The sequence below is a fragment of the Dendrobates tinctorius genome, unplaced genomic scaffold (genome assembly GCF_039654945.1).
Source record: "Dendrobates tinctorius isolate UK_male_01 unplaced genomic scaffold, ASM3965494v1 ptg000015l, whole genome shotgun sequence".
NCBI lineage: Eukaryota > Metazoa > Chordata > Amphibia > Anura > Dendrobatidae > Dendrobates > Dendrobates tinctorius.
In genome coordinates this window covers 46,838,220-46,851,331 of record NW_027361683.1, presented here as the reverse complement: position 1 = coordinate 46,851,331, position 13,112 = coordinate 46,838,220, and the positions used below count along the sequence as shown (strand labels likewise).

The 13,112-nt window shown below is 39.1% G+C and overlaps 1 protein-coding gene across 1 annotated transcript; it reads right to left on the bottom strand.

The window, feature by feature from the left end:
- Positions 1 to 465: 465 nt before the first annotated feature.
- Positions 466 to 9,277, bottom strand: LOC141076991 (uncharacterized). The gene is made up of 2 exons (XM_073564150.1): positions 9,089 to 9,277; positions 466 to 3,851 (listed from the first exon to the last, which is right to left on the bottom strand). The coding sequence occupies exon 2, from the start codon at positions 3,056 to 3,058 to the stop codon at positions 1,181 to 1,183; it is 1,878 nt and encodes a 625-aa protein (XP_073420251.1). The 5' UTR covers positions 3,059 to 3,851; positions 9,089 to 9,277; the 3' UTR covers positions 466 to 1,180.
- Between the last annotated feature and the right edge of the window lie 3,835 nt (positions 9,278 to 13,112).

The following is a 13,112-nucleotide window of genomic DNA, read 5'->3' as shown; positions in this document are numbered from 1 at the left end:
CTTGACAGATGTCCAGAAGGCTGTTATTGACACACTCCACAAGGAGGGTAAAGGGCCTGTCACACATAGCGATATCGCTAGCAATGTCGCTATAACGTCACTGGTTTTTGTAACGTTATAGCGATATTGCTAGTGATATCGCTGTGTCTGATACTTACCTCCGACCGCTCCCCAGCTGGTTATCGCTGATCGCGCGAGAAAGTCCTGGGCCGTTTCTCGTCGTCAGCTTCCTGCTGGGCTTCCTGCTGTGGAGACGAGCGACACGTGGACACGGGTGGGAGGACGTCAGGATCGCCTCGTCTGACAGGAAAGTAGCGACCCCCGACCCCTGCGATGTCGCAGGTGAGATCTGCCTGTGTGGCGGCTCACTAGCGACCACTTAGCGATGCACCAGCGATCCTGACTGCGTCATTGTAGAAAAATATATATATATATCTTCTTGCACGGTTGAGAATCAAAAGTAAAGGCAATGTTGAATTGAGGATAAAATAAATCTTGTTTTTAATTATTCATTTCAAAAAGTGATTACAAAAATGAAGAAAAGTAAGTTCATGACATGCAGTAATTATTTAAAGAGAAAACGAGCATTGTTCTTACATATAGTCTTGAGCAGCTGTCCGGGTGTTCGAGAGTCTCAAGGGATATGAGATCTCCTGAACAAGAGTTAGACCGGCTTTATATACTATTCTGACCTATAAACTACAACCACATATGGTGGCTTGCCACTATGTTCATAAGTTCTTCCATATTAAGTGAACCGTAGTTATTTTAACAATATGTATACAGTTATTTATGCATTACCTTAGTCTGAGATATTTAAGCCTAAAGTCTGAGATCTTTAGAACCATTCATTATCTCTAAATAGTCACATTTTGACAGCTTTGACTATTTTGACCTATACATTTGACAAGAGAGACAGCTGTGTGAGCCAAGGAATCCAGAATAGCTCAGTCACACTCTAACCAGAGCCTCTGCTAGCTGGACTAGACTCTGTATATTTTTTATTATAGAAATACTGATATTTTACAATCCCCCCTGATTATGATTTGGGACATATCATAATCAATCCTAACTCATTCTCTCACCATTCGTATCACATTCATTCTTTATTCTGAAAACCTTGTATCAACATCTGCCCTGAATGTCATCTGAATTTTCAAACCTATTGTAAAAACAAAAATTAGATCAGAGAGTTATATTTTTTTCGTTTTAACATCTCTCTTAAAATATCATCTTCCTTTTTCATTTCTACCTTTATATTCTTATAAATTCTCCTAATTTTACACATAATAATTATTTGATATATTATACACAGCAAAACTATGATAAATAAAATAACGATCGGATTAGACAATACATTTCCTGCTGCCATTTTCGCTGAAGACTGTGACCAACTGGTTACAGATTTTCCTAAATTTCTCCACCAAGATGAGCCTGACATACTCGTCCATTCATGTTCAATATCATTTAGATTACCTTGTTCATGTCTAAATACAATTTCAGCTTCTTTTAATTGTTTTGTCAGCAGATTTAATAAACCCTTGTCTTTCTTTATTTCATTTGTCCACAAATCCCAAGGGAATTTATTGACTTGTGACAAATTGAACTGGATCGGAAGGATTTTCAGACGTCTTGAGCTTATTGACGTAATATTAATACTTCCTTCCTTCTTTGTGAGAGTTTTAACATTTCCCTCAATACAATATAAACCCATTGTCAGATTTTCGACATGTACACAAGATGAGAAGAATGCAGAAACTGCTTCTTTTCCTGACATGACCTGGAAACAAGTTTTGTTAGCGCTTACTGGTGTCACCAAGTCATGTATCGTGTGGACATTCTCAACTCTGGCATGACAAGAAGTATGATTATGGAAACATGAATGATAAATGACTTTATCCTGTCCAGGTAGACACATTACCTTGGAAACAAAATTTAAGCATGACGAAATGTCTAATTGTTCAATGTTTGTACCATCAAATGCAAAATCTGTGTACTGTAATTGATAATATAACAATTGTGTAGGGCTGACAGGAATTCCCAGAACACCTATAGGAACCAGGGTTTCTTCTCTTCCTGACACTGGAATCAGTGATGTTCCTACACAAATGTTCTGTTCACATCCTAACCACTTATTTACCCACAAATCTGTATGGTTTAACGCAAAGTTATATTCTATGGGCAAATTTCTTATTAGCCCTAAAGGGGTAATTCCACTTTGTAAGGCTTGTGCAATCATTTTCAGATTGGTGGAATATTCAATCTGAATTTCTAGACATGTTTTGGCCACTTGAGATTCCTGTTCACTTTCCATTAAAGCTAAAGTAGCATCCTGAAGATGTGATACAGAAAATCCCAATACAGTAGCAGTGTTCAAAACCATCTTTTCAAGGACTTGATTCAAACTTTTCTGAATCTTTACCCCTTTTCCTCCAATATACCCAATATTTTCCAGATCTGATTTAAGTGTATGAATGTCCATAGTGTTAATTAAACTTCCTACTGTTCCTAATCCCCCCAAAATACCTTCAAACACTCCCCTCTTACTTCTAACCTGTGTTGAAGTTCTTTTCCCAAACCATTGTTCTATTCCCATCTCCATGTTAGTGAGATGTGGTTGACACTGGGGATATCTAGAAGAGATTTTCCAGTTAGACATGTTAAAGGTCCATACCATGGTCAGAAACACTCCATCTCGTAACAGAGGTTTAGTTTGGAACTGATTGATCTGAAAAGGAGTAGATGGTTGAAATCTTGTCTGTGTGCATACATTATCTACTGCTGACCATATATTTACCTTTACATCTCTACATTGTTTGTAGTTATATTTCGTTAAAATGCAACATTGGTAAAGTCCAGAATCCTTAGGAGATGGATTATCTACAGAAAAAATAAAATCCTTATTTAACCATCTCACGTTACCGGATTGACCTCTGTGTATAACATTTGTTGGACCATTTGAAAAACTTCCCAAAAATGATTTATCTTTGGTCCATATTAACAAAGATTCTGAAGGTAGCTCTAACCTCGTGCTGCATTTTAGTAATAAAGGAGACATATTTTCTTGACTATATACTGCTTGTGGTGTAACCCTTACTTCTGGAGCTATAGTATTTGAAACTGTAAAAAACTACAGATACCTGTACTTGTACTGGTTCTCTGGTTATCTGAAAATTCCATGTTTTTACCCAATCCTCGTCTCCTTCTGTAATAGAAAGAAATGAAGGATCTAAAACTTTCCCAAAAAGTTGTGTCTTTAACAAAGCATCTGTTTTGGATGTTTCAACTTTCCCTTTTGCGATCATATCATTTGTAATGTCGCCTGACCACACAGCTCTCTCTTCACCTCTTATCTCTATATTCCAGAATAACACATCTGTAGGACTACATTCCCATGTGCCTGTCTTATTATTGTGTATATAATCTCCTTGTAACTGTGTGAACTTCGTCTTAGGTCCTGTGGCTGCGTGTAATATTATGTCAGTGTCATGTATGAAGTGTAGCTCAATACAGCATTTTGCACCAAAACCCATGCAAATGTTTCCAGTAATATCTACTGAATCGTCCGGTATGTCCTCATCTATTAAGCTTTGTAGATTCGTTCCTCTTGGTTTCCTTGGATGTAAAGTTCCTTTGAAAAGTTCCTTCACTTCACTAGTATTTGTTCCATGGTGTGAAATATCTTCAGCGTAGATCACAGTTGAAACAGTACAAAACAGCAGAAATGTGATTCCCATCAGATAGTAGCTTTTCCTGGGAAATTTCTTTTTCTCCTGAAGGATTGGTGTTGAATCCCTTCCATCAAGGACGTGGAGTTTCGTATTCCAGTTCTTATTGGAATCCATTTCTTCCTAAAAGAAATGCAGTATCATTATTTTGCAATATACAGTTTGCATTGATCAACATGTACCCACAATTTTTGTTGTCTGCGGGTATTTTTAACCACCTTAGATGCTCGTTGCACAAGTATCATCACTTGTCCCATGGTTTCGATAATTTCAAAGGGACCTTCCCAATTACTTTCCCATGGTCCATTCTTCCTGAAAGTTTTAATCATCACTAGAGCCCCTTTCTTGAATTTGGATACATATGGTGGCTCCATTCTCTGCATTCTTGATGCAGCATGTGGAAGAATCGTTTTCAAATTTTCCTGTAACAATTGCAACCATTTGGACCTTGCAACAGCATCTTTTTGTGGTGTAGACAAAAATGGTTCATGAGGAAAAATCAATGGCATTTTTCTTCCTGTCATCAGTTCAAAAGGAGTAAACTGAGTTGTGGCAGAGGTTGTTCCTCTTACACTCAACAGTACAAAAGGTACTGCATCAACCCAAGTATTGCCTTTGTCCAATAACATCTTGGCAATTCTGGATTTTATTGTTCTATTCATCCTTTCCACAATACCAGCAGACTGTGGATGGTAGGGTACATGAAACTGTTGTCGTACCCCTAGAATAGCACAAACGGCTTGCATGATTTTTCCTGTAAAGTGACTTCCTCGATCAGAGGTGATCATTCTTGGGATCCCCCAAGTACAAAAGACATGATTAACTAATGCTCTAGCTGTAGACAAAGCATCATCTTTCCTGACAGGTAAAATTTCAACCCACTTAGAAAAAACATCTACCACAACCAATGCATACCTGAGACCATTTTTACCTGATGGTAACGGTCCAATGTAGTCGATTTGTAACGTAGACCATGGACCATCTGCAGGTGCGATTCGGAGTAGTGGCGGTTTCTGTCCTTTTGGTCTTGGATTAATTTGGGCACAAATGAGACATGATTGAACAACACTTTGCACTGTCTCTTCCATCTTTTCCCAGTAAAATTTCTCTCTGAGAATGCCTAACAATTTTTGTTGGCCCAAATGACCCAAACTTTCATGATTGTATTTTGTGAACTCAACCTGTAGATGTCTTGGGACAACAGGACGCAACTCCCCGTTTAAGTCATGACACAAAACCCCGTTTTCACAAACAAAGGGAGGTTTTGGATCAACCCGGGAAGCAACAAGAGATGAGTCTTTTTCTTGTTCTTCCGCAAAAGAAGGGATATGCGTGTCTGTTCTTTGAACTGCTGAAACCTCGAGAGGTTCAGGTTCAAACACCTCTTCTCCTGTCAGGGCTGCCTCTTTGGCTAGCATATCTGCGGTTGCATTTCCAACAGATAATTCATCATCAGATTTTTTATGGGCCGGAACCTTGACAATAGCAAAACCATTAGGGTTTTTTGATGCTATCCTGAAAATTGTCTTCAGTGTGTCACTGTGAACAAGAGTCTTATTAGATGAATCTACATAGCCTCTTTTTTCCCAAACTGACAAGTAATCTGTCAGTGATCTTACAACATAAGAGCTATCGCTGTAGATCACAATGGGACACTGATCATCTGCTTCATTCAGCTGTAGTACCATTTTTACTGCTTCTAGCTCTGCTCTTTGAGCTGAAAAATGACTCGGTAATTTGTGCTTCACAACCTGTCCTCTTTTGGGATAAAAAATGGCATATCCTGAATAATAGTGCCCATCTGAATAGAATCTGGAACCATCTACAAAAATTGGTTCGTCTGTTACCTCTGCTTTCCGTCTGAAAAGTGATGGACTTGGATCCTGAAAAGACTGTAAACAATCATGAGTTTGTCCTTCATATTGCATCAGCTGAGGAAGAACATATTTGGCCTTGTAATCTACCTCAATTTGTTTGGGAGACAATGACAATAACCAATGAGCAAATCTCTGATGTGACACACCTGGGATATTATTCTCAAAGAGAAGTTTTAGTGTAGAGTGAGGAGTTTGCAAAATGATTTTGTTGAACCCGACAATATGTTCGGTTGCTTTGACTGCAAAGTACACACCTACCAAGTGTCTTGCACAGGTCTCAAAACCTTTTTCAACAGGTGAGAGAAGTTTTGAAAAATAGCCCAAAATTCTCCACTCTTCTCCCTGTAATTGCAGCAATACAGCAGAAACAGATGTTCCTGATGTATGCACTTGCAAAGCAAATGGAGCCGAAGGATCTACTGTGGACAAAGCAGGTGCATTTTGTAAATTCATTTTCAATTGTTCAAATGAGGTTTGCTGTTCATCACCCCAAGGACCAAAGTAATCACTGTTTTCACCTTTCAAAAGATCATATAAACGTCTGGCCTTATCTGCAAAATTCTCAATGAAATCCCTTGAATAATTCATAAGACCTAAAAAATGTCTCAATGCCTTGTGTGATGTCGGAATTGGTAGGGAAGCAATTGCCTCAATTCTTTCCTGCAGTGGCTGCCTTTTTCCTGGACTCAACAGCACCCCTAAAAATCTGACCTCAGTCTGCATCAATTTGACCTTTTTGGTGTTCAATTTCAACCCTGCATCATGCAGCAACTCAAACAATTCTGTCAGAAGTGAAACATGTGTCTCTTTATCCTCTGTAGACAATAAAATATCATCCACATATTGCAGAATGCAATCAGGCCTCGAAAATCTGGATAATACCTTTGCCAATGCCTGATGAAAAACACTAGGTGACAAATGTGCTCCTTGAGGTAACCTGCAAAACAGATATTGCTCGTCCAAGAAAGTAAATGCAAACTTATACTGACAACTCTTTTCAAGAGGTATACTGAAAAAACCATTGCTAATGTCCAGTACAGAGAAGTATTTGGCCTTTGCATTTAACCTTGCCATCATGTCATGAGTATCTGCCACAATTGGTGCGACATTGGGTGTATGCTTATTGAACATCCGTAAATCCAATATCATTCGATAAGAACCATCAGATTTCAAAACACACCACAAAGGATTGTTACTTACAGAATTAGCCTTTCGGATAACACCTTGATCTAACAATTCCTGTATGATCTTTGACATAGAGTCAATTGATTCTGGAGGCAATTTATACTGACGCTGTGGCGGGGGATCACGCCCCTCCACATTCACGATAACGTCTTTCATTGTTCCAACCTGATTCCTGAACTGAGCCCAAAGAGAAGGAAAAAGCTGTACAATTTCTGTCAATACCTTGTCATCATTAGTGTCAGGCCACAAATGGTCAGATGACACCACATCATTCAAGCAAATACTTCCAACATGGCTATAATCATTAGGATCAATGACTACCGGTTTACAACCATTGGAATCTTTCCAGATCACTTGATTTCCTAGGTCAACTACCCATCCGAATTTCTGCATAAAATCTGTGCCAAGTATATTTTCAGAATCACGACAATACCAGATGTCAATTTCTGTTTTGAAAGAACTAGATATTTCCAAAATCACATTGGGAACTAAGGTTGCTTTAGTTCCACCTTTTCCACTGAAACCGACAATTGTACAAACTGGTGAATCTGGGTTTAGCTTCAAATCAAGGTTTGTAACACTTAACTGAGCTCCTGTGTCAATGAGGAATACAGCATTCTGTCCTGCTAAACTTACTTTGATAAATGGTCTTCCACAGTCATCCAATGTAACTCGAGTCACAAATTCCAATGGATGTGGTACAGGAATGGTCTGTGATTGTCAGAAAGATGAAGGAGATGGGAGAAGACCTGTGTCCTTTTTAAAAGACCTTGGGATTCTATCCCTTGACTCTGTTTCCTTCACTGTCATTTCTCTGATCTGTCTGATTAATGGTGCATATGGTGACTGTGTTTGTCTGTTGGCAGTATGAGCAGGTGCAGATAATTGTAATGCAGGTGCGGAAGGTGTGGTGTATGATTTTGGCATGAGTCCGTTTTCCCTTCCAAGCTTACCTGTTCCTTGTGTACCCATCTCTGATTCTGCTCTCAAAAATTTCCTGCACTGCCACTTCAAGTGTCCAGGTATACCACAAAAATAACAATGGATATTGTTCCTTTGTGTAGTATTTTTACCTCTATGCTCAATGTAATCCCTGCTCTTGGAGAATACTGTGGCTCTAGGTTTCAGTTGACTGTCTTCCTTCTCATGAACTACCGCTATTTTAGCCTTGACCTGATTTTGTTTCATGGATCTCCTTATTCTGTCAATAAAAACTGTTGCTTCTTGCAATGATGGCTGAGTGTTAGCCAATTGCACTGAGGCAGGATCTAAGTACTTGAACTTCTTTACAAAAAATTTGATCATGGATGCTGGCTCTTCGTGAGGCCTGAGATCCATTACCATCCTATAGGCCTGTTCAAACTTTACCAAAAAAGAGAATGGGTCTTCAGAAATATTTGTTTGTAAACTCCCTAAAATATCAACTGTAGGCATGTCTTCTCCAGTTGTAAACAATACTAATTGTCTAAGTCTGTCTTCTTTTGTACTATGTGCCATTTCATTCTCATCATTTAATCTGGGTGTGGTCTGTAATCTTTTTCCCATATGTGAAGGTAACCAAACTTTGAATATTTTATTCTTTTGCTCATCATTCAGATTGTATTTGTCTGTGTTTGATTCAAAAGTGTCCGCATTATAAAAGGCATCCATCTTATCATTGTAATTTGGAATGTCTTTTACAATTTTCATTAGCTGATCGTGTATTTTCAGATTAATGCGTGCTGCTCTGTCATGTAATTTTTTCCGTTGTAATTCTACTGCCTCTAATTCCTCTACTGAAGCATCTGGATTTTGCATATTTGGTACAAATGATGAGGCAGCAACACTCTCCTCCTGTTTACCTGTTGATCTTGTGTTAACAGAAACCCTCTTTATATCTTGTCGTAATTTAGACAATAACTCTGTCCTGGTATCTATTTGATCTTCCAATTGTTCTATATGTTCTGACAAAATCAAACAATTTGGACAATCAAAGTAATCCCCGTCAGACTCTTGTGTGTCACCTGGTGTGTCAGTGTGATTAATGTCTTGTGTGACAATGCATGTTTTATAGGTGTTAGGTTCAGTTTTCTCAAAGACTAGGCTATTATACACATGAACTAGCTGCATAACATTCTGAAGTTTCCTTTGTAATTTTCTAACTGAGAAAAACCTTTTGTCAATTTTAACATTTTCTGCCTCACATTGATTATACAAACTAGACCATAATTGGGCATCCGTATGATTATGAACAAACTTGAAATCTATGTTACTTTTCTTAGCATAATCATGTATAAAATCCATTATATTTTTTCTCACCTATTGAGAGTCTTTCCCGTCAATGGATGGTCCTCTGTGTCCTTATGCAATCCTCAGATCTCCGTCTGGATGAGACGCATGCAGCTCTTTACGATCCTCACCCGTCGTCTTCAGGTTCAGTGTGATCTTTGTGCCGTGAAATAGTGGAATTCCTGAGGAAGCTTGTACAACAGGTGGTTTTTAGCAGAGTTCGTGCTCCCCCCTTGTACAATCGAGGAAGGAATGCCAGACAAAATTAGCACAAAAGATCAGTCTGGCTAAGGCTCGCCAAAATGTAGAAAAATATATATATATATCTTCTTGCACGGTTGAGAATCAAAAGTAAAGGCAATGTTGAATTGAGGATAAAATAAATCTTGTTTTTAATTATTAATTTCAAAAAGTGATTACAAAAATGAAGAAAAGTAAGTTCATGACATGCAGTAATTATTTAAAGAGAAAACGAGCATTGTTCTTACATATAGTCTTGAGCAGCTGTCCGGGTGTTCGAGAGTCTCAAGGGATATGAGATCTCCTGAACAAGAGTTAGACCGGCTTTATATACTATTCTGACCTATAAACTACAACCACATATGGTGGCTTGCCACTATGTTCATAAGTTCTTCCATATTAAGTGAACCGTAGTTATTTTAACAATATGTATACAGTTATTTATGCATTACCTTAGTCTGAGATATTTAAGCCTAAAGTCTGAGATCTTTAGAACCATTCATTATCTCTAAATAGTCACATTTTGACAGCTTTGACTATTTTGACCTATACATTTGACAAGAGAGACAGCTGTGTGAGCCAAGGAATCCAGAATAGCTCAGTCACACTCTAACCAGAGCCTCTGCTAGCTGGACTAGACTCTGTATATTTTTTATTATAGAAATACTGATATTTTACAGTCATATCGCTGGTCGGGATCGCTGGTGCATCGCTAAGTGTGACAGTACCTTAAGCCACAAAAGATTTACTAGTCTTCTAGTGATAATATCCTGCTGATAAAATAGTCATTTTATCAAAACTACAGCTAGCAGCCCATTAACACATAACTGGAGTCAGGGTCTCTGTCTCTACATTATGCTGCTCTCAGGTTAGGTGAAAAAAACCTGGTGACAGATTCCCTTTAAGGAAATCTTCTCATGCCACAGACATAGAAATGTACATTCCTTCTTTAGATAAGATATACCAATAGTATATATTCTGATTAATGATTTTTTGCTGTTGCTATGGAAGTTAATTGGTTGGTTGTCTTATATAAGGGACGTTGATGTTATAAAAAGGAAGTCCTGTCTTAACTACAGGCTATGAAAATGTCTGCACGTGTAAAGTTGATTAAAGTGATGTGTCACTAGAAATGTGTTGAATCCAGCCTCTGGCTATGTAAAGACTGTCCCTGACTGACATTTTAGAAAGAAATATCACAAACATCGAAGATTCAAGGAGACTGCCTGTAACTGACAAACATATTGTTCCCTCCATTTATATCCAGAAACCACACGATTTGTAACTGTAGCATAGAATGTAATTGTAGATGACAAATGTGCTGCAGTGACCTAAGATATGACGTCTGTGCTTGTTTGCTGGCTTCTGTTCTGCGCTGAGCCTCTGTAGCAGAGTCTGGAGATCTGTCGTTCACCAGCAGCAGTTGGCCACTTCTGTCTCTATTCTATATCTAAGCTATCTCCCTTCTTTGGGATTTATGAGTTGCAGGACGTCTGGGAGGATTAATGCGCACCTGACAACTACCACCAACCGGTGCCTTCTAAGCCTCCCAATAAAAGCGGCCAATCCTGGTGGGATGAAGCTAAAAGGTGTAATGCAGGACAGATCTGCTCAGTGCAACTTACAAATCATATGGCCTTATGTATTTACATATGTAAATTGGTTTTCATTTAGAGTATAATGTTTGTGTACATCTCATTTACATAGAACATTTGTATTTATATTTAAATATAATTAACACCCCTGGGTTAGAAATGACGCATCCGGCCTCCATTCTTGGCCCCGGCCCCCCACCTCTCAGAATAGTCTTGGTAGTCCGTGTGCAGCAATGCTCCACAGGCAGTGTTAGGCAGTTATGCTTCAGGCCATCTTTGAATTTTCCAATGCCCTTTGTTCTGCGTGTTTCATCTCATGTATAGTATTTCCTTCACCCTTTCGTCTGTCCCAGCTTGTGACCATTCTTTAGAACCCCCACCCTTCCTTTCTTGTGTATCACTTGTGCCTCTTCTCTCTTTCCTTCCTTATCTTCCTTCTGCTGTGCACTCCCTCCCATTCACCCTCTCATTTTCCATAGTAAGAGATGTAATCATATCCAGCAGGTTACATAACAGGCGATGTAAAGAAGCACAAAACATTGGAGAAATACTCCGCAGCGTGAAGATGTTGCAATACTCAATGCTGATGTGTGAACATGTCCATAAATATGTTTATGGAATCATTATTAGCGTGTCTTCCAGGTTTTCCCCAGATCAATGATTCTTCCATGTGAATTTCTTGACAGGACATTTCGATATCATTCAGAGAAAACGCTTCCGATGTGAGCTTTTCCCATCCAAAGAAAATGCTTGTAAACTATAACAATGCATTACTTTATCTGTCAAAAGGGCGGCCCCACAGAGGAAGGCATCCTGTTGTTTTTGCTGCCGAGGTCTCCTCTGGTGTGTACTGTATTTAACCATTTATATGTCATTGAAATGTAATCTGGGAAACAAAGGCAATCAATACATTGAGGTGCCACATCTAGTAGTATGCCATATACAAGTAGAAGAGAAAAAAAGTACTACAAGATGATGCATACACTCATGACTGCATACAAATTACTACAATTTCATTTACGGAGTCTGTCTCCTTAAATGAAAGAAATGTAATGCATTTAATAACAGTGGTTAGTCGTACCTTCTGTTCACTACTGGTTAATTTCTGGCATATTTCTGCTGTATCCTTTTAGAGATGTTCACTTCTGGCAGCCGGGAGACTGATCCAAATGGAAAGATAAAGCCAACCGTGTGTTGGCATCAAGGAAGTAAGGTGAGAAAGCATGCTGGGGAAAACATACTCTTTCATGTCTCCTGGGAGCCGCACATGTGCCCCTTCATATATCCATTTAGCCGGGGTCAGCTCACTGTCTTAGCTGACTGCACGGCTTTACAATAGACGAGCGCCGCATACACAAGCTGCGCAGGTGCACTGATGTTTTCAGGGCACAGATATCTGCCCTTCCTTGTCTGTTACATCACCCCCGCATCACTTTCGCTTGTGCCTGGTGCTAACCGGATCACCAACCGGTATGTGATTCTTCATTAATTATTTTGTATATAAACATGGGCAAATCTTTTTTGTTACACTTCCCCTGATGAAGCTGTACTAGCCATGGCGAAACGCATGGGGCCATGCCCCTCATCCTTTCCTGCCTCTCTGCTACTCTTCTCCCTCCTTGCTTGCAGCCTGGACATCAGTAGGTATACCTTCCATGCCTATTCCATTGCACTTTGGTATTTATTTCAGGGCATAGGCCACTTGTTTCCTCTTTTGCCTAGTTCCCTTGTCCCATTACTGCTTGGAATCAATATTATTATTGTTATATATTACTATTTATATTTATAAATATTCCAATATTTATGTTTATCCCTCTCCCATAATGACAACTCTGCTTCACGTCACTTGTCTTATATATTGCGTTATTTCTGTGCTGTTTTGTGCATAAATATGTGATTCTTCAGATGTTGTATTAGTCTTTGCCTGATGAAGAGACCTGAGTAGTCTCGAATTGTTTACCATCTTTTCAGTTAGGCCGGAGTCACACTAGCGATAAAAGTGGACGAATGCAATGCGATAAAAAATCGCATTGCATTCGTCCAATGTTATTCTATGGTGCTGCTCCCATCATCCATTTGTTTATCGGATCCGTTCCTCGGACCGAGACAATCGCAGCATGCTGCGATTGTCACCGATTTTCGGATCGGATTCGCCAATGCAAGTCTATGGATGCGATTAAAAATCGGATTGAAAACGCACCACATGTGTGACTTGCGAT